Raw genomic sequence first — 25,001 nt, 5'->3', positions numbered from 1 at the left:
CATACAGATAAACATGTTTTTTTCCCTTAAATTTGGAATAGATCATGAAAAGAATAAGTAAGAAATTGACAACTCCTGTGTCGGTCTGAAATCTGAAATGAAACGCACAAACGAATTCATTTTTAGGCGATTTTAGTATATATAATTATAAGCGAGATTTTACCTGAATCACTCTCATGTTGAGTCCCGTTTCCTGAGCTAGCTGTTCCCGGATGTGACGTGTAGGTTTAGGAGTTGCATTGAATGCCGACTTCAAAACTTCCAATTGTTTTGCTTTTATCGTGGTCCTTGGTCCTCTCCGTTTGGCTCCAGCGTTAGAATTACCACTTCCTTCTACTAATTCTTCACACGATCTATCGTCAACATCTGGCGTCGTTTGTCCAGGATTCGGAGGAATAGAATTTCCATTTGTGTCACAACTTTGTGTACTATGGTTAGAGTCTGATGAAATCTTAAGCAGAGCGGTATCGTCCTTAAGAGGGTCTGGACTTGAAGGGATGGAGTTCATGTCGTTCTTGTTGTTGATGATGTTATTATTGTTATTGTTGGCAATATTTGTATTGTTATTTAAGGTGATACTTGACAAAACATTTTCCTTTGTGTCTATTTCAGTAGTGTTGTCACCATCAATACTAAAATCCCGGTCCGAAAGGTTTGCCGTGTGTTCTAACTGGTCGAGTTCTCCTTCGTCTTCTATATCAGAAGACCCTGTAAAATTAGAAAGATTATTTTAGTCTCAGTAAGAAATCAAAACCGCAATTTCAAAAAAAAAAAAAAAAAAAAAAAATTATAATAATACATTTTAAAATTACTTTCTATGTCTGAAATGAAAAGCACACCTCTCACAGTATAGCAATGTTTTTGGAACATCACTCAAACAGTTTCAAAACAATGGACTCAATATAGTACAAGGCAGATGCAGGTTAAAATCTTCAAATACTCAAGACAACGCCACAGACGAGAGTTAGTTAAATAATATACACCAGATATGAAACACACATCATATGAAATGACAGAATTTTACGCATCCAAAGTTTAGCAATTTGAAAAATGTAAAGTCCATATAGATACTATCTCCGTTAGGAAAATTCAGACCCCGGGAATGTTTGGAATCTAATGAAGATAATAGTAAATTCTTGGTTAGTCAGCAAAAGACACTTAGATAAATGATTAAATTCAAGACGTGTTGTTAAGATTTACTCGTATAATCCCAAAAACATATACAACCTTCACAACGCATTTAGAAGGCCTTATGTATTCCGTTTTAACTAACACCCTTCTCAACGTCATACCGTGTTTTCTCATGCTTGATAAAATCGAAACCTATTTTTTTTTTTTCCCAAACCCCAAGAATCACGTCTTTGTCATTTTCAAAATCAGTAATAAAGACTGGCGTTCGTTCTGATGCGACATTTAATTTGTATTAAATCGAACTAAGATAGCGATGTTCTCTTGAAACTACAATGAACAAACAGCAATCGTTTTGAAGACGAAGGAAAAGCACGTGCGTATCTAAATCACTTGTACGTCCAATATGAAATAATGGATTTCTTGCATAAAATTGGTATTTTTTTTATAATTCTGCCTGTGTTATCAGGTCTACATGTACAGATACGAGCGCGCACGATAACCCCTCGACTTCAGGCCCCGAATTAACACGATGCTGGGCGATATGACTGGTATTATAAAAATTATCATCCTATGAAGTAGTAATGAGAGACGGAGAGAACATGCCCCCTCCCGACTTCCAGATAACACAACCACAAACACATCCTTTTATTTTCTAAAAGGAAACCAGTCCTAAGGAAAACTTGAAGCCATGCTCTAGTTTTGAAAAAACACAAGATAATAATATTTTTAAAAATTTTAATGAAAGTGAATGAAAGTATATGTTATAATATTTCTTCATGTCCTTAAGATATAGAAAACAGAATAATTCAAAACGTGCATCCTGAGTTCCATATGCTTTTCATTAGAGAACTTTACTGCCAGCATTTAAACTTAACGCCCAGAAATGGTCTTTCTTAGCATATATTTTCTCATATCTATTAAGAATTCATATTTTTGTGAGAGAAAAGTTAGCGGGCATTTGAGTTCAAAGGACTCAAGTATAGTATAGTGCTAGGGAAACATTTAGCGGCGGACGAGACACAGGTCACAGCAGGATTGCCGATTAGGGGGACTATTTATTACATCCGCGGAGGAATTTCTGCCTGATACCTGCGGAGTAATAATGACCAAAGTGTCTGAAAACACTTCGACAAAATTCGGGTGCCACTTATTTTAACGACTTAAAAAACATCGCCAAAGTGCAGTGTAGACGTTCAGTTGGTATTTGTTTATGTAGCAGAATCAGGTGCATGTTTTTATTGACAGACGTCCGAAATATTAGCCAGAAAAATACATGTGAACAATAATATTAGACGTAATAAGTAAATAGTTTTACAGCGTTTAGACTTAACGAACAATGGTTGCATACATTATGAACTTTTTGTAGTTTGTAGCGGAGTTTTGTTTTTCTAACGGTCAAATTAAAAACAAAAATCAAAATTGTCATAAGATTTACGAAAACATTTTTTTTAAACTTTTAACGGTAGTGCAACATCAATATGAAGAATAACAATACATATCTTGTAAATCTGACAAATCACACTACCTAAACTTACACCTGTAATCCGGGCACACATTTATCGATTTTGTTTTAATTAAAATATTTTGTACGTTCTTATCAATTCATTTAAGAAGATAAGAATTAATTAATTCAGAAATTAATTTAACAAAGAACACGGATTAAGCAAACTTCAATTATTATAATTTTACTAGCATATCTTTTTTCAGAAAATGTGAACTTTGACCTCTTTATATATATATATATTACAAGCGTGATATGATATCCAAAATATGTAAATCAATTGACATATCGTGAGACAAAGGAACAACGAGTAGGTCAACACGCTATCCTATGTCTTCTTTTCCCCTCCCAGGTGTTATTGTTATATCTACTTATAACCTGTCTGGACCAAGGGGCTACAGATTTCATGGAATGGTCCAAAATAGGCTCGACTAACAAGATTAGGGAAACCCAATACAAGATTTCACAAGTCGGTGTGAGATTACGAGCATGCAATCCGTGCACTTAACACAATAACAGTTAAACAAGTCTCTAGGTTACCCCGTGTCAGAGAATATTCGCCATTCCCAAACCGTCCTGTCACAAATTTCTAATGTAGCTACCACCTTAAAGAAATGTGTTATTTTATCTAATATGTGAATGGAAATTTATTTCTATCTATTTGTAATCTATAATATTCTAAGCTGTCAAGTTTTGTATATAACGTAGAGCATTTCTGATATCACGCAATATTTATCTTTACTTTTATTTATTCTTAAATAAAATCTAACTTATATAAATATATATTTTGTACAAATTTAAATTATTATTTTCAATTTCATTCATTGCGTTTACCGATGAACAATATGAAGAATATAAATTAATTTCGAACATTCCACATAAACATGTATTGTAATCTTGCTTTTGACATATGTATATCATTATTTCATGATTCATTCATATTCAAAAATTTTTAAAAAATGTTACAAAACTTTTTCAATGCAAAGTCTCGTTGATGCTTACCCATGCTTTGGTATAGATTTGAGAAATATCTTCCTTTCAGTGGGTCGGAAGGAAGAAATTGATTTAGTATAAAAATTAAAACAAACATTTATGACAGAATGTACAAAACATCTGAAATAACATTGTCATTGTATTAAATGTTGCTCTTACAGCAAAGCATTAAATAACAATTTTTTCCGCACTTTCAAAAAAATGATGCATGAGTATGGAAATAACAAATATTTGTCTGTAGCGCGTGCTTTGTCTGTCAGTTCCTAACAATCTCAGAACATATCGATTATAGATGACGTCTTCCAAGCACCCATCCTCCATCCTCGCCGATCAGTCTATAAATATCAGCAGGATTGACAGTTGATATGTAAGTATTGTTCACATATCAATACTTCTTCCATGTCCAATATATTCACAACTACGTGTATTTTTGGGAATGAATATATTCTGGGGAATCCAGGACTCGTCCAATCAAAACCACAGGATACCAACGTGCTTACAAATAGCTTGGATGTTAATTCGATTTTTTGGGCCTAAATCCTCCTATTTAGACCTTGTTTAGCATCTTAACACATTACATTAGATTCCAAAGGGAGCGATTACTTCCATCATTAGACACAACTGAGCCGGCAGGTCCTGTAGGCGAGTTACAGATCAATGCGTGGCAAGCAGAAACAAATTCGGCAAGCAACACTCTGATGAAAAGCGCTGTTTATTTGTGATAATGAGAGACGATTGAGTCTGCGGGGTCAATTTGAGTCGCATCCCCTCTAATAATACATTCTTTTATTATCTCCAATGAAAATGAAAACACGAAACAGACAAGAAAGGGACGGCGACGTCAACTTCATTAAATGTTGGACGCAAATCGAGTTTACGATATCGATAATCAGATTTAGCGGAATATTTTAGCTGCTAACCGTAAAGTGCTGTGTTTGTTCCTTCAAGAAATATTTTGCGGTTTATTTGTATTTTTTTGTTTTAATGGTTTATTAGCATTCCTTAAGGTTTCAAGGAATTTTACTCGGTTGGGTGGATTTTTTCTTGATGAGAAAATAGAACGATCAAATAAAGGACCAAAGCATTATTAAAGGCGTCAACCCGGCAATGGATATTACAAAATGAAAAAGCTCAGTGCCTGACATGGATTTAGAGACATATGTTCACGCCAAGACTTTATCAACTTCGGGTTGAAATTGAAAATATTACTTTAAAGACAAGATATCAATGAAAATGTATGACAGAAAACTATGTTTTGACCGATTTGATTTAGTACATTATAGAAGTCATATATCTATATTAAGTATCACAATTGACAATCTATCTATTGACCATATATGGACGTTTTATAAATATCTTAATATAATTAATCGTTTAAAAATATATTCTACTTTACATGTGTACGTAATATAATTATTAATTTATATAATCAATTACATTGTAATTGAGAAGGTCAATGAATTACATACCTGTATATACCTATTGTACTTATTGTGTTATGTACTACACCTAGAATTGCAAATTGAATTTTGAATTGAAATTTGTATTTATATTACAAAAGGTAATGCATTTTGTTTATCATTTTTTTCTATTGAGGAGAAAAATAAACAGAAAAATGATAATAAGTTAGGTATTTATGATATGTTATAATGTGTGCAATTAACCTTATATTCTAGGTGGAAACCTATAACATAGCCTTGCTAATCTTTCCATCTTCCCTGTAACGTGTGTGGTAAACTCTATCTGTTAGGTTATTAAAGTATTTTAATCTCTAATGAGCATTTGATTAAAGGAAATTCGTCTAAATCTTCAACCTTGATCATAGATATGGAAGAGAAATAAACTACTCCAACACCCAATGCTTCTTGTATATTCAACTAATAAGTGATAAGATGAATAGAATTTACTTGGCTTTCCTCAAGGAATAAAAACTAGGAGGTATATATATAAAAATACGTATTTTATATTTTAAACTACTACTTACGTTATTTTAGACCACACCAGAAATAGACACAGGATTTAATAGGTGGTTCCCAAACCCGTGAGAAACTGACAATTCCTAGCTTTTATAAAGATCTTAATCGGAAATATCAAATTTAAAAACCTTAAAATAATAACCTGCTGGTTGTGATATTTTCGTATCTACTGTAGGTGTATGACGATAAAATTGTAATTAACTTATGTCGTTTATCAGGAATATTAATCAAACATTTACACATAGCTGATGAAGAGCTATTTTCGTTAGTTAAACTTATACAGAATAAAATGTAATGAACCGAAACGAGAAAATATTGTACAATAAGTCAGAGTGATTTTTTCTCGTTTCGGTTCAATTCACTTTATTCTGTACACGTTTGTCAGACACCTATAAAAACCAAACAAACAAATCCGTTTTTTTTTTTTCAGGAATTAAAAAAAGGGGACAAGAACAAAACAAAAACAAACAGACCAAAAGTGTTTCCAAATATACAATGTAAATAACTATAAACCCTGTCAGTTCGTGATTTTAGTGCGATGTCCGGGTCATGATACTATAACCACAAGGTCAGACTGTCTTAGACGCTTCGGTATTTGTCTTCAAATATGACAAAGTAAGCTTCTTACTGACATTGATCAAAACGAATCGGAAGCGAGCATTCTTTGATTTCCGGTATGTGACTGACTCAACTTTCGATTGTTGGAAACAATTAAAACTTCAAACAAAAGCTGCTTAAACATGAGTATTTTGGTCGATATCATTTCTCGAAGATGTAAGAACGCAAAGAATCTGATAAGACTCACCACAAGGCGACATGATTAATATCATCAATTAATCATTATCTAAGGATTTCTAACTGCTTCTATCGAACTCAATACCTCTTCAAACACGCGTTAACGCCAATAACGAGAGGGATAGATTTCGGATACTTAGCCAAGAAAAAACCAGGAGCTGAATCTGCTATTGATTGTTAGAATAAACAGTTGTTGGGTATTGGAGACTAAATGGTGCGAGTAAATGCTGAACTGGATCCATTAGAAGCTGGAATGACATAGATTAGTCTGCATTCGATCGAAACGCACAGATGATCAAAGAAAAGATAATCGTCGGCTTCTAATTTACAAGTTGTTGTCACAATATTGCGGAGTGTGGAATGGTTTTATGGCCATTTAAAGCATCTTTTCTCTAAAACTGTCGTTGCTATTCCTATTTGCGACAAAGGGTGGTGATATTGACAAGACCATGTGTACAGTTCATGATAAAGGAAAGATATTCCGTTTTCGATGGAAAGTTGTTTTATTTCCGCCTGTTTTTATTTGTCAGTCCAGATACCCAATTATTATATGGGATTAAGCCTCTTAGATGTCTTTTAACACAATAATGAGAATATTACAGAATACATGTAGTTAATATTTCAACGTGTCCTTTTGTCATTTTGCTTATAAAATGAAACAATGTAACAATACATACATTGCCGACAGTTTTAACCTGACTGAAGCACTTTCTATGGCTTCCTATTCACACCAAGTTTCAGACAGAGTTATTCACATTTAAGTCATGTTCAGCTTCTCCATCAAAACACTCGTCTACTTTAAAGCAAATGTGATAAACCTCACGTCTCTTTTGTTTCGGTGTCTTCGGACGTAGCCAAGGAAGACAAAAATGATTGAAGAGGCGAAGAAATATGTGACTTCTCGCATTTTAGTAATATCTAGTTCCATTTACATGAATTAAACTTTGTTTCTGAAAAAAATAAAGTCTATCCAAGCGAACCTATATATATCTATGGTCTATCACGAGGTACATTGGTAATGAAATATTCGTCTGTTGGACTTGATGTCCAGCGAAAGTACACTTAGTCAAGAATTCTTCATTTATTGGGAAAATACAGTATGAAACCGGAAGGTACATAGTCATAAACAATTCTGACTTCTGCTAAGGATCGTGTCTCTTCGACGGCTTCTAAACCTGGCAGTACTTACACCACACTTCCAACCATTCGCCAACATTTTCCTGCCATAAGCCAGAAGTCGGTGATATCATGATTTTTTTTCATGGGTGGGGGTGGGGTTGGGGGGAGGGGGAGTGGGGGTGTAACTCCAGAAAGATTTCCTGTCCAAGGTTTTATCAGGATGTTTTAAGTGTCGCGGGGAAAGTTCTTCCGGTCCATTATGGGTCTAAAAAGCAATTCTCCGTTTCTCTTTTATAAAACATGTTATGTCAAGAATACTTATCTTCACGTATTTAAAAGAAAAAGAATGTATTTTCACGTTATTTATTTTCAAAAATAGAAACAGGTAACGATTTCAATCGGGTATAAGGTTTCAATCTCTTGAAGAGCTTATTTCAAATATATTGTCGAAGTGGACATGGACAGTAATGATAAACAGACTGGAGAACGATTGCCGTTGGGGTGGGAGAACATTAAACATGTCGTGATGCGAGTTGGGATACCGTGGCTAAAGGCCGAATCATTGCGGTCAGGCTGAGACCTTACACACAGATCGCAGGCTAATGGAATCGCTGCTAGGAGAGAACGAAACAGTCTCCGGAGAACATAATGCAATTTTCAGCGTTGTAATACAATTCTGTAGACAAGGCGATACTCGTGACATGTCGGTAATGAAAAGAATGTACAAATCAGCTGTTCTCGCCATCTTCTCGTCCAACGGCACTGACAGGAAAGGCTCGAGGTTGAGGGGTCAAACTGCATGTATTGTGTAACACCCTGTCCGGAGTTCGGTCTCCCGAGTCCGTGAAGGAGCTTTAATCCTCTCCCAACAACTGTACAAACGATCATCGAGCGGAACTCGCGACCCCCAATTAAACAGGCAATTGAATTTACATTAATGACAGGGGTATGACTGTGAAGACCTGCCATTAACGCTTGGTGATGACTGTGCCACAAAGACCTTTGATTTCCACAAAAAGACAAACATTTTTAAAATAGCTTGAGAGACAATTTATCGTTTAGTCATCAACTGAAGAAATGAAGGGTAATGGACAGGAATAAACAGTTATCTTCATTCTATTTGCCTGGTCGTTCCATTGGCCAATAACACAATGTAATCGATCCAGTAAAAATCCGGAACGGACGTTATCTTCTCGTGTCTTCTAGTTAAAAACGACAGAAACTTTGATTTTACTGGTGCGATCAAGATGAAAGGATAAGATATTTCTATGACGGATTTTATTTCTAAAACTTGAGCTGGAATTGAGTATTCTCCAATACCAAAACTACGTATCTGGAATTGTAGACACGTTTACGGCCTGCGGATAGTTGGATCAGTCGGCATGCAAATTATCAAGATAAGATAAACAGTATGGCGTGATAATCTGAATGATGTGTAAGGGAAAAGGCGAACGGCACATCAACTCAATCTCAAATGGTCCTGTGCTATTCTATTTCAATCTCCAGCGGCGTTGGAACACTCCATTTCAACATCAAGCCTCCCTTTCCGCTTCATCATCTCTTCCTCGAAAGGTTCTGTGCCATTCTTTTTTCGACCTCAAGCATCCTTGCATCCTCCATTTCAACCCCGAGACTCCCTATTTCACTCTATTTCAAACATCAGCTACAGGTAAACCTATGCTACTCATTTTACAGCCCCTAATGGTCAATCTCTACTACTTCATTTCAGCCTTCATCGTCCCTGTTCAATCCCATCTCAAGCATAAACCGTCTATGTTCAACATCATTTAAAAGTCGGGCGATCTTATACCATCCTATTTCAACCTCAGTGTTACTCACAATATATCGCATATTAACCTAAACCGATCACTTACGCACACAATATTCCGTTAAAAATGAAAGATTTTACTATTTTTTTCCAACAGTACAGAGCGCTTGTGTTTGCAGCTATGAAGAACACACAATGTAAACTTTGAAGCGTTTATATGCTCTTCTCAAACCATGAAACATGACTTTCGAATAGTACATCTTTAAACACTAGGGATAGGAATCGACACCCCAGACTTACGCAGTAAATAAATTGAACTCACTATTTATAGCAAAATTAGGTACTCTAACAAATGTGTTTCTCCGTTTTAAATGCAAAACAGAATCGAACGCGCCTTACAAACATGCTATTACCCCTGGGTATGACGGCTGACAGAGTGGTGTGTTATTGGGCTACTAGAGGTCGTATATCACCGCAGTAGAACTGTTTTTGTGGAACAAGACCTGATACAGAGACATCCAAACATTACAACCTACATACAACAGTTATTGAGATAAATAAAGGAACTTTCATGTGTGTTACAATGGACAAAATCGATACCAATGTATTCGAAATCTAGGTCTCTCAGCTAAAGTGCTCATTCTTATCGCATATCGCATCGAATAATACCATTAAAGAATATTAATTTCAGGTTCGATCAGGGACAATGAAATAGGGGGTTTAGCTATGAACAAACATGATCAAATTATGATTGTGTTACTGAAATATTACAAAGAATTATTGAAATACAGTTGTTTTCTCTATATTGTAATCTATGCTATGGAGAGTTTTTTTAATCTTTTCATTTTACATAATTTCTTGAAGCGTACGCTAGCACAGTATCTGGACCGGTGGTTGTCAATCAGCTACAGGACAGACATTATGTTCCTGACGTGTCCCAGGTTTTCCCTTAGTGAACACTGATGTGACGAACACTGCCGATTGAACAGACGTTATTCAGCGTAAAGGCGACATGTTGTAACCGTGTTGTCTTTCCGTAACATACACATGTCGCCGGTTTGTAGCGTTAGAGGTAAACCTCGGCTGCCCTTTGATCTCTCAGTACGACGACTCGCCACAATACCTAGCGCGTCACATCCGGGACAACAATGGCGGCCGCCACGAGCTTGTCATCCAACCGACAGTAACATAATCACAGAACACTTGTATGCCGCTTTAAACAGAATGGAAGGTTCACAAGTATTGTGTTAATGCACCGTTAATGTAGAGCTACAAATACACTTCTCAGTGAGTAAGCAGAAAGGATTTCTAAATCTCCACTCTCTTTGATAGCTAGGTTCATGATAGCTCCATCGTTCTGACACCGCTAATTTAGTGGAAGGAAACGGAGAACGGAAAACGGAAGGAAATACAATATTAAACGAAAGCAACGAATTATTCATAATCATAAAAAAATAAGATATATATATTTTCCGTGTTTGGGGGAAAACGAGGTTAGACAAAATTTAATATATCACAAAAATAAATATATTAACGAAAATAAACATTTCCTTACACAATTCAAGTTAAAAATCAATTGAATATCATGAGATGTGACAGTTCAGAGGAGGCACAACTACAAATGTAGCTTTTGAGGAGCTCAGCCATTAATAAACGGTATTGATTGTAGTGACGGCTTAATATTCCTGCAGCAATATGTGTACAATGCACAGTCCCCCTACGCTGTTAGTGGCAGATCGCGTATCAATGGCTCTCAGGTGCGACAACGTGGGAGGATTCCAGGTGGACGGTCGTAATAGCGTTAGAAGTAAAAGGCAAATAATCAAAATGAAAGGAAATACATCGATTTAAGTGCAAGCGAAATTGTGCCAGACAATCTCAACACAATCATGGACCCGATTGCAGGGAAAACACGGGGCATCTTCCCAACAGAAGCCACAAACTAGGCAATGAAATTTTACATGAAGAAATTTCTGTCATATGAAAGGATCGTAATTTTATAAGCATACTTGTCACCAAAGGTCGAGCTTCAATTTAACAATATTTTGTCCGTCTATAGAACACTATATTAATGTACCAGCGCACTTGATAAATAACTCATCCTGGTAGTCGTTTATGTTTTAAATGACACATGTGTCACGGTTCGGTTATTAAATGTGTCTATATGAAACAATATGTTGTGTTAATGCATTTATTGGTGAGTACTTAACGCCTGTAAGTGCTGTGATTCGGTTTTGATGGCAGTCAATCGTTGCGGTTTAGGAACAAACACTCTCACGTTCGATATTGTTTGTTTTCTAAATTATCGTCGATTACAGCAGCATTAAGCATTAATTAACTGCCATCCCAGTAACTCTGAGCGCGAGCTGGACCCGATACATTCCGTACTAATAGCATACTCAGGCGTCATAATTTGTAGAGAAAGTTTGACATAGTTAATTAAATTACCGCTAATTTCTAATTTATCATTTTATATGGCATTTCCTACAACATAATTCATGAAAATTTTGTTTTCATCACGAGTCATTCTGGCAACTATGCCCCAAAGAAAAATAGGCCGAACAGACGACATCTAAATTTTGTAAATGCCACGAGGGCCATCTCGCGCACCTCGTGCTCTCGCGCAGCAGGAACACAAGATAATTTCCTCAAATTTTCGCTAACGTGACAATTGGACAATTTTTCATCTTTTACGGCCTGTCATTGCTTGATGCAAAACTAAGAAATTATCCGTGTTTAGGGATTTGGACTCCGGTTGTCGGAGGATCCGCTGATGGTCCCGGTCATAACCTAACACTCTGGGACATTTCTTTTGCCCATTCTCCATACCCAGAGGTCTACATAGAATACCAGCATCCAGCCTCACGCGGGAGGTTTCATGTATCATTCTCGGGGTCAAATGAGGGGAAATGGCTTTTCTATGACTAATACAAATCTACAATGACACACAAACCTAATGTCATAACTGTTTTATTTTCTTTTTCTTTTTTAAATTTTTGCTCAAGGCCTTGAAAGATTACTTGTTTAGGAAAAAAACTGATAATAATTTTTTTAAATAGATTATTATACTTCTTCAAAACCTATTCTGATACGTGGATTTATATGATGACAATATGCCCTATCGCAATACGTCATATTGCATATCTGTGTAAAAAGCCATACATCATGAATATGGGCTACCAGAGTCTAATAGGACACGTTAACCGCCATAATTGAACCGTTGAAGGATAACTCGTGATGACATCTGACACATCTATATAAACAGAAAAAACTGGTCAATCTGTCCCATCACTGCAGCATTATACATAGAATCTGACCATTATCCATGATTTTTCCCGTTCTTTAAAGTCCGTGGGAATATTTAATTTTCGTAAGAAATAACACATACATTGTGATAATTCCTATTAAGATATATAATAATGATAATCGTATTTCTCGTTATCAAGTGCGAATTAATTATAAACTACATGTAACTGGTTAAATGCTGTGTTTATATATAACTCCCATACAATTCACGCTATATACAATGTAGGTCTAGAAACTCTAAATAATGACCAACACTTACTCCGGACTGATGTTTTTACATCGATCACCTGGACTACATAACGCGCAATGCACATATTGCTGTATATGACACGTGCATGAGGTCACGTGTGGGGTTTACGAACGCGTAGGTGGGCTCGTGATGTATCGCATCTGTTGACTTATGTAGGGTCGAGAGGTAGAATGAGTGAATTCAAAAAGTGATGGATGAAAGGAAGATTGAGAAAGAAAGGAGAAGATATATAAATGTGGTATGTGGTGTGTTGTGTATATGTGGTATATATATATATGTGGTATGTAGGTGTGGTATATAGAAGTGGTATGTAGATGTGGTATGTAGATGCGGTATGTAGATGCGGTATGTAGATGTGGTATGTAGATGCGGTATGTAGATGCGGTATGTAGTTGTGGTATGTAGATGTGGTATGTAGATGTGGTATGTAGATGCGGTATGTAAATGCGGTGTTAGATATGGTATGTAGATGTGGTATGTAGATGTGGTATATAGATATGGTATGTAGACGTGGTATGTAGATGTGGTATGTAGATGTGGTATGTAGATGTGGTATATAGATATGGTATGTAGACGTGGTATGTAGATGTGGTATATAGATATGGTATGTAGACGTGGTATATAAATGTGGTATATATGTGTGGTATGTAGACGTGGTATGTAGATGCGGTATGTAGTTGTGGTATGTAGATGTGGTATGTAGATGCGGTATGTAGACGTGGTATATAGACGTGGTATGTAGATGCGGTATGTAGTTGTGGTATGTAGACGTGGTATATAGATAAAGTATATAGACGTGGTATGTAGATGCGGTATGTAGTTGTGGTATGTAGATGTGGTATGTAGATGCGGTATGTAGACGTGGTATATAGATGTGGTATGTAAATGTGGTATGTAGATTGTGTATATAGATGTGGTATATAGATATGGTATATAGATATGGTATATAGAAGTGGTATGTAGATGTGGTATATAGATATAATGTGTAAGATATTAACTGTGTGTGGTAGGTAGGTTTTAGATGATATGAAGAATTTTAGGTACTGCACGGTAGGTAGATTGACCGGGTACTTTAACATGCGGTTTAAAAGGAATGGAGAATGCTTTATTTTCTTAATGGAACTAAAAAGAAATTTTTGAGACTGATAATTCAAATGACTACAACCACTGATTTAATCAGATGACTACTATGTGGGGGCCGAGACACACTTAACAAAAACATGGTGCCTTCGGGCCCTCAGAGAAGGAAACTCCCTACCGCATCCCAAGTACGGACAACATGTACAGTGGGTTAGAAGTCTTTTTTTAACTGAACACATCGAGCACCCCCGCTACGAAATCAGTAGGGAAACAACTAAAGAACAAGCATAGGGCTCAGACACGGCGCGGTCTCCAGTAAGTTACGGTCAGTCTCCAGCAAACTATGTATACTTATCTACAAATATCACGTGACCTCCAAGAGTTTGATATGTTTTACAATTATTTCTAAAACTGGCAAACGTTTCTCTTATTATGATATGTAAATATTTACATAAGCTTGAAGACCGAAATCGAGAATTAGAAGTGAATTTTAGAACCAAGGGTAAAAAAAATCAGTAATATATCCGGAAATATGAGTCCGGTAATACTTTATTATTAGCATGTCAAATTCTGAAATGTTGCTATTCGATCCCAATATATGTCTGAATGTGTTTCTACTCACTGCTCCAGTCAAAAACAAAAATAAATAAATGTAGACTACGAGTTGTTTTGGATTTCTAACATTTCTGAAATATTCAGAGTATCATGTACTATGGAAATTATTCTTTTTACCAAATTTCACTCCCGCATCCTAACGAGGAGGAGAAATGGCAAAGAAAAATAAACAATATTGATATGAGGTGAATTTACTCCGGTAGCGTCAGAAATGCCTTGTCTCAGCAATGTCCAATTGTGAAATATGTTCAACTGTAACTGGTACATCCGTTCGTGTTAAACATTGTTTAACTCACAAGTCATATAATTTCAAAAAAGTATAATTATTTCATTGAACGTTTAGTAATGTTCCATTTTTTTTCTGTTCACAGAAAATGGAGAGGAAATTATCCAATTATTTTGTCTCTCTCGTTTTCATGACCTCCTAAAATAAATGTAGATGGATTTTCCCCTCTCTTAAAATATATACAAAATATCGCCTAAAACAAATGAATATATATTTATTTATATATAATCTTAATTTAATTTTAAAAAACACATAAAAACAATTTTAAAACAAAAATCTGCTTTGAATTCGAGCAAATTCCTTTTCCAGTGTGTTTGGTTAACTATGTTTCCTACGGTAGAAGTAGTAATGTACCCATTTCTGAAGTGGGAATCACAAAAGCTCTGTCAGAAATACAAATAAACGGCACTTGAGTTTTTGTTATATTTGCACAATACTCCACCCAAGGTCTTCCTTAGTATTATACTTCTCTATAAGGCTCCGTCCCTTCTCTCCCCAGTAGTTCGGGGACACCCGGTACATTTCTAGTTTACATTGTACACACTAAAATTCAAAACGTTCCATACAAAATCCTGAATATAGACTCTCGACCAAACATATAGGAACCTTTCGCTAACACTTCATTGTCGGGCCTTATAGTATCAAGTATAGGGTCCAAAACCTCAAACAACTAACCAAAGAGTCACAAAGTGCATTTTTCATACATTCACATTTTATAAATACGGCTTTCAAATTAGAATACGAAAAAACACAATCTAATCCCCGAGACGGAGACGGTATATGTGTACGTAATAGAAAACTTGTGTAAATACCATTTGGTAGCGTAAAACTGGCACTGTATTATCAATATAACATGCTTTAGATCGCCCAACAGTCGGGATTAAAAGATACACTAATACGGAGGGATTAGTAAAATTATATAAAACAAAAGATGCTGGCAATAAACACTTCAGAATAATTGTCTAATGAAGATTTAACGTGTCTAATATGGCTTTATTTGATAAAAATATTAATTCACAATGTTAGACTGCTCTAATGATGCTAACTTCATCTCATGGATCCCTCGTAGTTAACGCGTGTATATAATGCTATCTGTCATTTTGTTTGGGGTAATTGGTGAAATAAAATAGAAGAAGTATGCGAGGAGGCCGTTTTATAGTTCTTATTACAATTGTTGCAAAGCCCGAAAACATTCTCAATTAATAGATCGCATGACGGCGAAAGAATAGGGGCAATTCCCGTTAAAACGGGAATAAATGTGAGGAAATAGCGATTATGTGGCGATAATGATGATAAATTGGACCGTGGCTAAGAAGCGAAGATAGCCAGGACGTAAGCGGTATTACACACAGCAGACATGGAACATCTCTCTCACACACACACGACGAACACACACATAAATTTGTGAATATATCTTCACTGATTCTGTCTCGCATGTATACAAGATTTATAAAACATTTGGCCTACATCCCATGAAAAATACATTACCATGATTATAAATTATTTAAACTTTGAAACATTTCATATGTTAATGAAATGCAAGCATGCTTATTTCCGTTTAAAAATTTAAAAAAATACTATTTTCAGAAGTACTTTTTACATAAAGTTGTTGGAGAATATTTCATAAAAAGAATATTTACAAAATATGAATATAATATTGATATCAGTAAACTAACAGGTTAGTGTGGTTCCTACCTTCGTTGACGGTGATGGTATATTCTTGCGGTTGACTACGTAATATTCTGTTATTACAAATCAAGATGAGGAACTGTATGCATTTATATTTTACCTGTATTTCGAATCCCTATTCTTAATCCCGAATTATAGATAAATGAAAACTAGTTTTAATACCTTAAATAGTCAGATAAACCAACTGAGAATATAACATTGCCATTTAGTTAGAACACCTGCGCATATCTTCAATTAATCAGTTTTCTAACCTCCCGACACCTATTGATTTTGAGCAAATCACGTGACAAGCATCAATTAATTCGGTACTACAATTAATAATTCAACATCACATAGCGGTATTGTATTTTTTTTAAATCTTGGTAAACAACAAACGATTACGAAGTTCTCGTCCGGCCCATGCATAAAACAATTTTTTTTTTCTGTTGTCAAGAATATTCGTGAAAACAGCTATTTCTTAACTTGGAATACTATAATATGCTGGAATCAAGGTCTTATTATGAATTAACCAGAGAATATTTACAGATACTAAATTCATGCCAAAAATATATAGCCCTAAGCCATTTTTAATCTGTGGAGTTCTGTCAGAGCGGATGAGAACGGGAAGATAGGGGAAAAGTTTGGTGTTTGGGATAAAGTTAGATTCAATATTTAACAAGGGCTCTGATGTTACCATTTCCCAAACATCTATAAACTGGTAAACCATGCACGTGCAGACTCACGTGCGGATGTATGAGTAGGACTATGGCTTACCAATAGAATGAAACAAATACCAAAACAAAAATTGAAATGCTGAATTTTTCATTTCACTTATTCGCCTTTGAAAGCTGTGTTATTAAACATAGTGTGAAATTCATGTCTTAAGAACAGCTGTTAAAAAAATCTAAAAATAGTTTTTAAAACCAACTGTTATATATTCACATCAGTGATAGCTATATATACATGAAAGCGAAAACTAACGTTGTTTGATTTAAGACGTGTCGAAGTTTTGAATACTCAATGAACATGCTAGCGCTTGTAGGAAATGTATACTTTCACGTGCGTACACGCGGAAAGTGTTAAACCAACACACCGAATGTATCATATCACAAGTCAAACTCAAACATCCGCCATCCAAAACCAATGTATTTATCTATAGGAATCATTTTCCGGATAATATGTGTGCCGTATATACGCCGAGTTTCGGTAAATATGAATTCGAAAATTTTAAAAATATAATTTTACTCAAATAAATCTACAATAAAATAAATATGAAATATAATTACCTTGACATTTGCTGCTAATATAATCTTCTTTACAAATAAATTTATTCTCGTCCATAATATATAGCTCTTCTCCCGTCGACAGTTGTTTTCGGCATATCATGCACGTGAAACATTTTAAATGGAACACTTTGTTTCTGGCGCGTCTCACCAAATCGTTGGGTGATATTCCCTGGGAACAACCAGCACACTTGGTTCCAAAACGTCTGAAATATAAGAAAAGTGGAACGTAGTTCATCATCTCTTTAACAGGCGCACACTTCGGTTATAAATCACCTTAGCCATCATCGTGTTTAACACAATTTCGTTAGCCATTTCCTGATTTTCCTACCAAAAATCAAATTTCTTCATAACACAGAAATCGTTTTTGTTTGATAAAACTCAATTAAAAAAATAAAAATATTGTACCGATTTTAAATTTTTGACAGACATTGAAAATCGCATTTGGATGATTCACAATTAAATAAAGAAATTATTTGTTAAAATAAATGTACTATTTAGTTTCAATTTATTTTCTCTTAGAGAAGCTCACTTTTCAAATGTTCGACAGTGATACATATAGAAACGGAACGACACAAAATGTTCGAATTTTCTTAATTAAAACAGAAATTTTGGCTGTCTACTTGTAGCTTACACTGACCAGTAATACAACATCACCTTAATATAGTACTAGATAGGCTTTTTAAAATAGCAGAAATTATATTTTCATTAATCATTATTTTAAAACATTATATTTAATATTTTAAAAGTTATTTTTCTACCACATGAAAATTTAATGTGTTTTAAGCAGATGTGATAGAAACAATTTAAACATTCTCTATATTTAAACATTCTCTGTATTTAAAATTCCTTCAATTTAAACATTCTCTATATTTAAACATTCTCAATGTTTTCATGTGTCACCATATCCTTTAAGTTGTTTACTAAATTATCGCCAGGCTTGATGACAAACTATCTATCAACTGCACATGAAAAATTGATGAGCAAATCTGTGATCGATTTCAACCGTGTATTTATCATTTTCAATCATGTAAACGTTGTTGAGTATCCAACTAAAATAAATTTTTGATTTAATTTTTAATGAACAGTCACTTAAACATGTTAAGAATGAAGAAATGGAACTATATATGGATTAATTATCAGTCCCTACATTTGCTTGTAGAATGATATTAGTAATAATTACATTCAGACTGTTATTTCTATATAGAAAAAAAATTAATGTTGATCCCAACATATTTATCAAACAAGAAATAAATAAACATAACAATCGTTGTTCCTTTTCTTTAGATTAAACATAAGTCATTTTTTCAACAAAATGTGATTTGGTTGTACCGATGCATTAATAATATGAAATATTGTTTTACATCTATTCACATTTAGGTAGAAGATTTTATTTCATCTAGAATAGAGTTTATTCCTTGATCTAGAATAGATTTAATTCCCAAAATACTTGAGTTTTAATTCAAGCAATTCAATCATTTGGAAATTATAATTTCATCTCATCAATTCAAGAATGGACAAGCTACCGAGATAGTTTGAACCGTCTCTAGATCTTTGTCTTGTCATCTGTGTACAGGTAGCTTAATGAGAAGCGGACTACAGGTGTGTGAATTGCTAGAATCAATACAATGATTTAATGTGTCTTTGCCTGTAACACCTTGTCTATTAAACATTTGTAAGATCCCCCGTCTACCATACTTAGTGTTAAATCTTACTTCACCATAACACCCAACACCAGAAAGGTGGAAAATCGAACTTAAAAAACAGAACAAAAAGATTTTTTTTATTCTTTTCAATTTTTGTTCTTTAATTTTTTTTGAACAAGACTGAATATGTTTTTTTGTTAACACTGATAGTATTAAGCGGAATATTGACCCAGAAAACACTTAACCCATCCGCCGGTTATTATCAATCGGAAATTCTATATCAATACTAACGAGATATCTGTAGCACCTGACAATTAGAGAATAGAGTTTCTCGCATATCCTCACATTATCTATCAGAGTTAGTCAAATATAGCTATTGGTTACCAGAGAATTTTGTCCGTAGGTAAATCCTACACACCTCTAATTAACCACCCTAATTAAATCCCCGACGATGAGAGATATTTAAATTAGAATATCCGTGTTTTATCAAGAATTAAAAATCATTGCAACGGGGGTCCCTTTTATATAGTGATGACAGTCATATGTATTTACACTGGATGCAAACATTAAAGGTTCTAAGAGTTGAAAAATTGATTTGTTAAAACGGTGCGGTTGAAAGGAAGGAGGTGTGTAAATAATTCACTGGATTTTGTACAGAACAGGTAGATTCTACCGATACTTACGCACGCTGAAGTAACGGAGCGAATCAGAGTTTGGTTGAGAAACTGAATAATGAATGTTCCCCCAAGTATCGGCAGAACTCATAATCTACTCCTAATACATGACACACATGTGTGGGTGATGTTTGAAATCTCTAGAAAAACAACATGTTTGCCATAAACTGATACCTCAACAGTCATTCTTGTTTTCTTTTCATACATTAAATAGCACTGTCATATCTGTTTTTATAATATCTATTATATATTCTGTTTAAGGATGCATAATATATTTTGTATGTTACTATACTAACTTAATTGTTAAAATATATTTTGTGTAAGTATACAATACATATTTCAAATTTAACTATTATTGTTGATGGTTCAGGTAATAGATGTCAACACACAGTATGTAATAATAAATAAAAATGTATGTATTGTCTATAGAAGGCTAAATATTTATCTTATTTCTTTTTGTAATTTTAATACCTAGTGCGGAAATAAAATACAAATGTAGATATATGTGACGTTCCCTACCTATATATAGATAAACGGATTACTTATATGGGGATAATTGTTTAGCTGATTCAGTTTACTTATTTGTCATCAATTTCCAGAATTCAAATTAATGTCACTAATGTTTCATGTATGAATCGAAGACAATTTCAGTCGGTTATAGAAATACATCATGTAAAGTCATTGTTCCTATGGTCAGGGGCGAGATGGATAATTCTTATGGGCTAAATCGGAGTCGGAAAAGGGCGAAGTTACATCGGACAAACCGAAACTAGATTCAGAGTTTCGGGATTTAACAGATACGTACCGGAAGAAGTCAGTTCTGCAGTAGAGTTTTCCATCCCTGGAGAAGCATTTGTCCGTGAGAGGACACCGACAGTCAGAACACTGGACACATTTCACGTGCCATGCCCTATCCAGGACATTTAGCAGGAACCGATCCAGTATTGGACGTTCACACCCGGCGCACTGCACCGCGGCGTTTTTACCTCCTACCGCCAGTGTGATGGGTGGGGCCAGTTCCCGTGGGGATACGGGTGGGATGGACACCCACGGGCGTGAGGGTGGGGTGAACACCCACAATTCGGCGGGTGAAACAACAAAAAATATCACAAACTCCGAAAAACGGAAGTAAAGCTGACTCCGACTGTCCCAGTAGTGTGGATGTGTCCTATGTTTACTGGGTACCTTGCTCTGTAACGTCCGAGTGAATAGTTGTAGATGTATATAACATAAGCATTACCAACGACACCGGGTATCAAATACGCAGACAACACTATTTCCAACGTTTTGGTGTATTTGTTCAAGATGTCTTCCCGGATAAACTCTGATATTTCCTGGTTAGAGAAGCACTAGTTCTTGCTATAGACGCTGTTGGACAAACATGTAGACAATTTTTGGCTGAATGACAACTCCCTGTAGTCTGTCAATCCCGACTTTTTTCCTGTTTTCACTTTAGAATGTTGAGCTGTGGCTGGCTGTGAATGTGTTAGTTGTGTGAAACATCAATAACCGACAGTTGGGGTAGGTCCCTTTCGCGTATTGTCAGCTTTTTATTGGTGAAGCCAGCGTGTACCGTTTCATGTTATAAGACTTGTAAGGCACCCATGAAGTGGGCGTGACTTACACGACTCTGCGACGTCAATCAATAGTAGTACTTGGGGTCTACGGCTGCAAACACGGCTAAAGGGCGTGGCTTAATCTCTCCGGTCGATATTGATACGAGAAGAACTAAAACCTAATGTTCAACGTTGTAGTGTTTGGTCGTCGAATCCATTTACGTTTCGAATTTTTTGTGTTATATCTTATATTTGGACTTGTTTTGTTTTTCTATTTTGTTTGCTTTGTTTTGTTTTAGAAAATAAGTAATATTTGACTAAAATCAAGTTGTATCAAACATTGTTCATATAATTTTCTTAACACAACTGCAATGTAATTAACAAGATCAACACCGACTTGTAATCTAAATAATATTTCAATACACCATATTTAAGCATTTTATTATTGTGAGACACGAAGTTTTCACAATGAATTTGTCTCTTAAATTATACAATCGGAATTATATTCCGTCTTCGAAAATAACACACGTTCGGGGAAAACCTCATCAAACATTTACAATAAAACAGCTACACGGATATCATACGTGAATATCGTACACCAGGATTTTAAATGTATAAATTTTCTTAAGAACCGTACCTACAAATTTAATCTTTACTGAACACGTTGTTGAGACAATATTTGTACTTCTTTGCCTTAGTCTGCAGGGGCGATATGGTCACTTGGAACAGTCGTTGGACACAACAACACACATTATAGACATAGCGGGTACGAATTTGGTCACTCGTATACAGTGCTAAGTATATAGAATTTTGACGAAAAATAAATAACATTCTTTCACAATATTTAACCAACTTTGCTTTCGCAGAGCGTCCCCTGTCCTTGTGTTGCGGCGCGGAGGTAAGGTACATGTTTGTTGTCTGTTTACTTAGACAAAAATCCCTTAGTGGTCAAGAATGGTTGACTTAGGTATACATACTAAGTATTCGTAATACGTGCATGAGGTTTTAGGTAAACAAAACTTCACACAAAAACACATTGTTTTAAGTGTGAAGAGAAACCTCAAGAGTCTATGGGGATATACACGCTCAGCAAGTATACACCTGGCAACTTTCATGCCAACCCGAGGGTATCTTGGAAAAGGGGTTAGAAATACGGAATTTACTATCTTATTTTATACAAAGTAAATAAGACAAATTAAAAAGTAGAAAAAAAATTGTTTTTAAACATGTTTAAGTCAATTCAATACCTAGAAAATATGGAAATTATCGTTGGTTATATCAAATAATATGATAAAGAATTCAATAAATTTTCCCAGGTGAAGAATTCATTCTCTCCAATTTACATATAGTTTCTGGTGGTATATTATAACTAAGTCTAAATATTCATTGCACTATTTAAATTACATATGTTATTTGGTGGTGATACTCATGCAAGCACATTTAACAGTTCAACACAATAAGTAGAGTGTTAGATTGTACCGGATGTAAGCCCACTCTCCCCTGTCCTAACGAATGTTTTACAAATATAGACAAATTCATTGTATAATCTTAGAGTTGATCAATGGTATTGAATAGATAACCGTTTTTCGGATAAATAATTTTGAAAATTGAAGGCGGCTGGCTTGATTTTAATATTTACTGAAAATATAATTACATGTGTTTATCAGCAACTTCCTTGCATAGGAAATAGAATCAAGTTTTCATTATTCACTTTGGAACAAATACACTCACTGTTAAACAATTGATGATTTTTTATTCTTATTTTGCTTTTTGAAAACATAAGAAATCCACCCACTATGTAAAAAACAAAACTCTTATATCCTTAGTAATTTAGAAATATACACATGTGGCTGCAATGTACACACTGATATATAATAAATATAAAACGTCATTAGCAGGATTGATGTTAATTGAGAATGTAATTTAAATGAAGAGATGTTTTTTCTTGTCTGTTATCATCTTTACCTGTCAATTTTCCATTAAATTTGAAAGAAACTGACAATTATGTAAATTATTTTCATATTTTAGGTCATTCTTCATGTCCACGAAAGGTCACCGCTATCACTTCGACAAAGTCCATCACTTCAATATCGTCAGTTAATCTACTGTCGGTCTTTCCGTGTGAAATTTCTCACCAGTACAGTTCGTGCGGGACATGTTTCTACATAATATAACATGTAAAATAGTTGAGGTGTTTTTTAATGCACACAGAAATGAAATAAAAATTCGATGTACAAAACGTGTGTTACTAATTTTGGTTCATTTCAAAGTTCAACAATATCTATTCACAAGCGAAGAAAGCCGATCTCAAAGTCTGGAGTTGTGTGTCTTTAAACTGATTTTGCGAGGTATTTTGCAACATCACAGACCGCCCGGGGGAGGGGACACGTGGTACCTGGTTCCATCACCCCACCAAGCTCTGCACCACTCAAGGACATGTCGTAGGTGACAGCTTTGGCATCATTAGCATATTTCAGACCCCCGACGGACCCCAGGGAGCAGAAATTCCAACAATCGTATGAACACGTTATCAAGCCTGAATGTATTACCTACAATGTGTACGATCATAAAATGTTTGTACATTGTACTCAATGACTCATGTAAATTAGTGTTTCTTGTATTTGCATATGACCCCTGGTGACCCTGGCCATGAGATATTTCGCTGATCGGGTGACAGGGTCGTGTTTTACGTGATCACTTCCCTAGTATCCAACATTTAGATGTGTTGTTTCACATAACATATCTTTACTCTCGCTAATTATCACACGGTGCACGCACTAAGACAGAACTCGATCGTAAAAATATGCATTTCTGTTGACTTTTAAATAGACATTAGAAAAAGTATACTTTAACATTTTTTTCAAGAGAACTCTCTTAATTGTCATGGTTTGAACATATCAATTTTTGATACAATTTCAAATGAAACTTTTGAAGTGAGACTTTTCCTTTGAATAGAAAAGTATTACTACATAATTCTGAAAATAAAGTTTGTCGCTCGTGGAGGAGAAAACACAATCAGTATTTTTTCGTTAATGTATTTTATTATTCCACTTTCTCTTGTCATCCGGGTCCTTCTTGTAATTGTAGTTAATTGGTATAGTGAGACGCTCTCTCATTGCATATCTCTACTTCTTATTTACAGGCATGGCCATAACTGGGTAGAATTTAACATAGGTTTACAATAATAGAGAGAGGAAAAACAGCCTCACAAATGAAATCAAGAAAAGTAACTTATTTAACCTATCATTGATCTTAATGTAAAAATAGGTTTAACTAACGACCGTCTTTTAATTTATAGATTAACACAGAGCAAAACACAAATCAAAATGCCATTAGTTAGAATGAGCTGGATAC

The 25,001-nt window shown here is 34.9% G+C and overlaps 1 protein-coding gene across 1 annotated transcript in view; it reads right to left on the bottom strand.

Moving 5' to 3' along the window:
- Window positions 1–17,891, bottom strand: part of LOC132557371 (LIM/homeobox protein Lhx1-like) — a 44,326-nt gene extending 26,435 nt beyond the window's left edge. The window contains exons 1-2 of the mRNA XM_060221863.1: window positions 17,775–17,891; window positions 164–708 (exon numbers count right to left, since the gene is read on the bottom strand). Of these exons, the coding sequence (XP_060077846.1) occupies window positions 164–708; window positions 17,775–17,874 (645 nt within the window). The 5' untranslated portion in view covers window positions 17,875–17,891. The remainder of the gene's footprint in view (window positions 1–163; window positions 709–17,774) is intronic.
- Between the last annotated feature and the right edge of the window lie 7,110 nt (window positions 17,892–25,001).

Source organism: Ylistrum balloti, unplaced genomic scaffold, assembly GCF_031769215.1.
Source record: "Ylistrum balloti isolate Yb309-2 unplaced genomic scaffold, AGI_CSIRO_Ybal_v1 Utg370664, whole genome shotgun sequence".
Taxonomy (NCBI): domain Eukaryota; kingdom Metazoa; phylum Mollusca; class Bivalvia; order Pectinida; family Pectinidae; genus Ylistrum; species Ylistrum balloti.
Note: the sequence above shows the minus strand (reverse complement) of the source record. Positions and strands in the feature narration are given on the sequence as shown.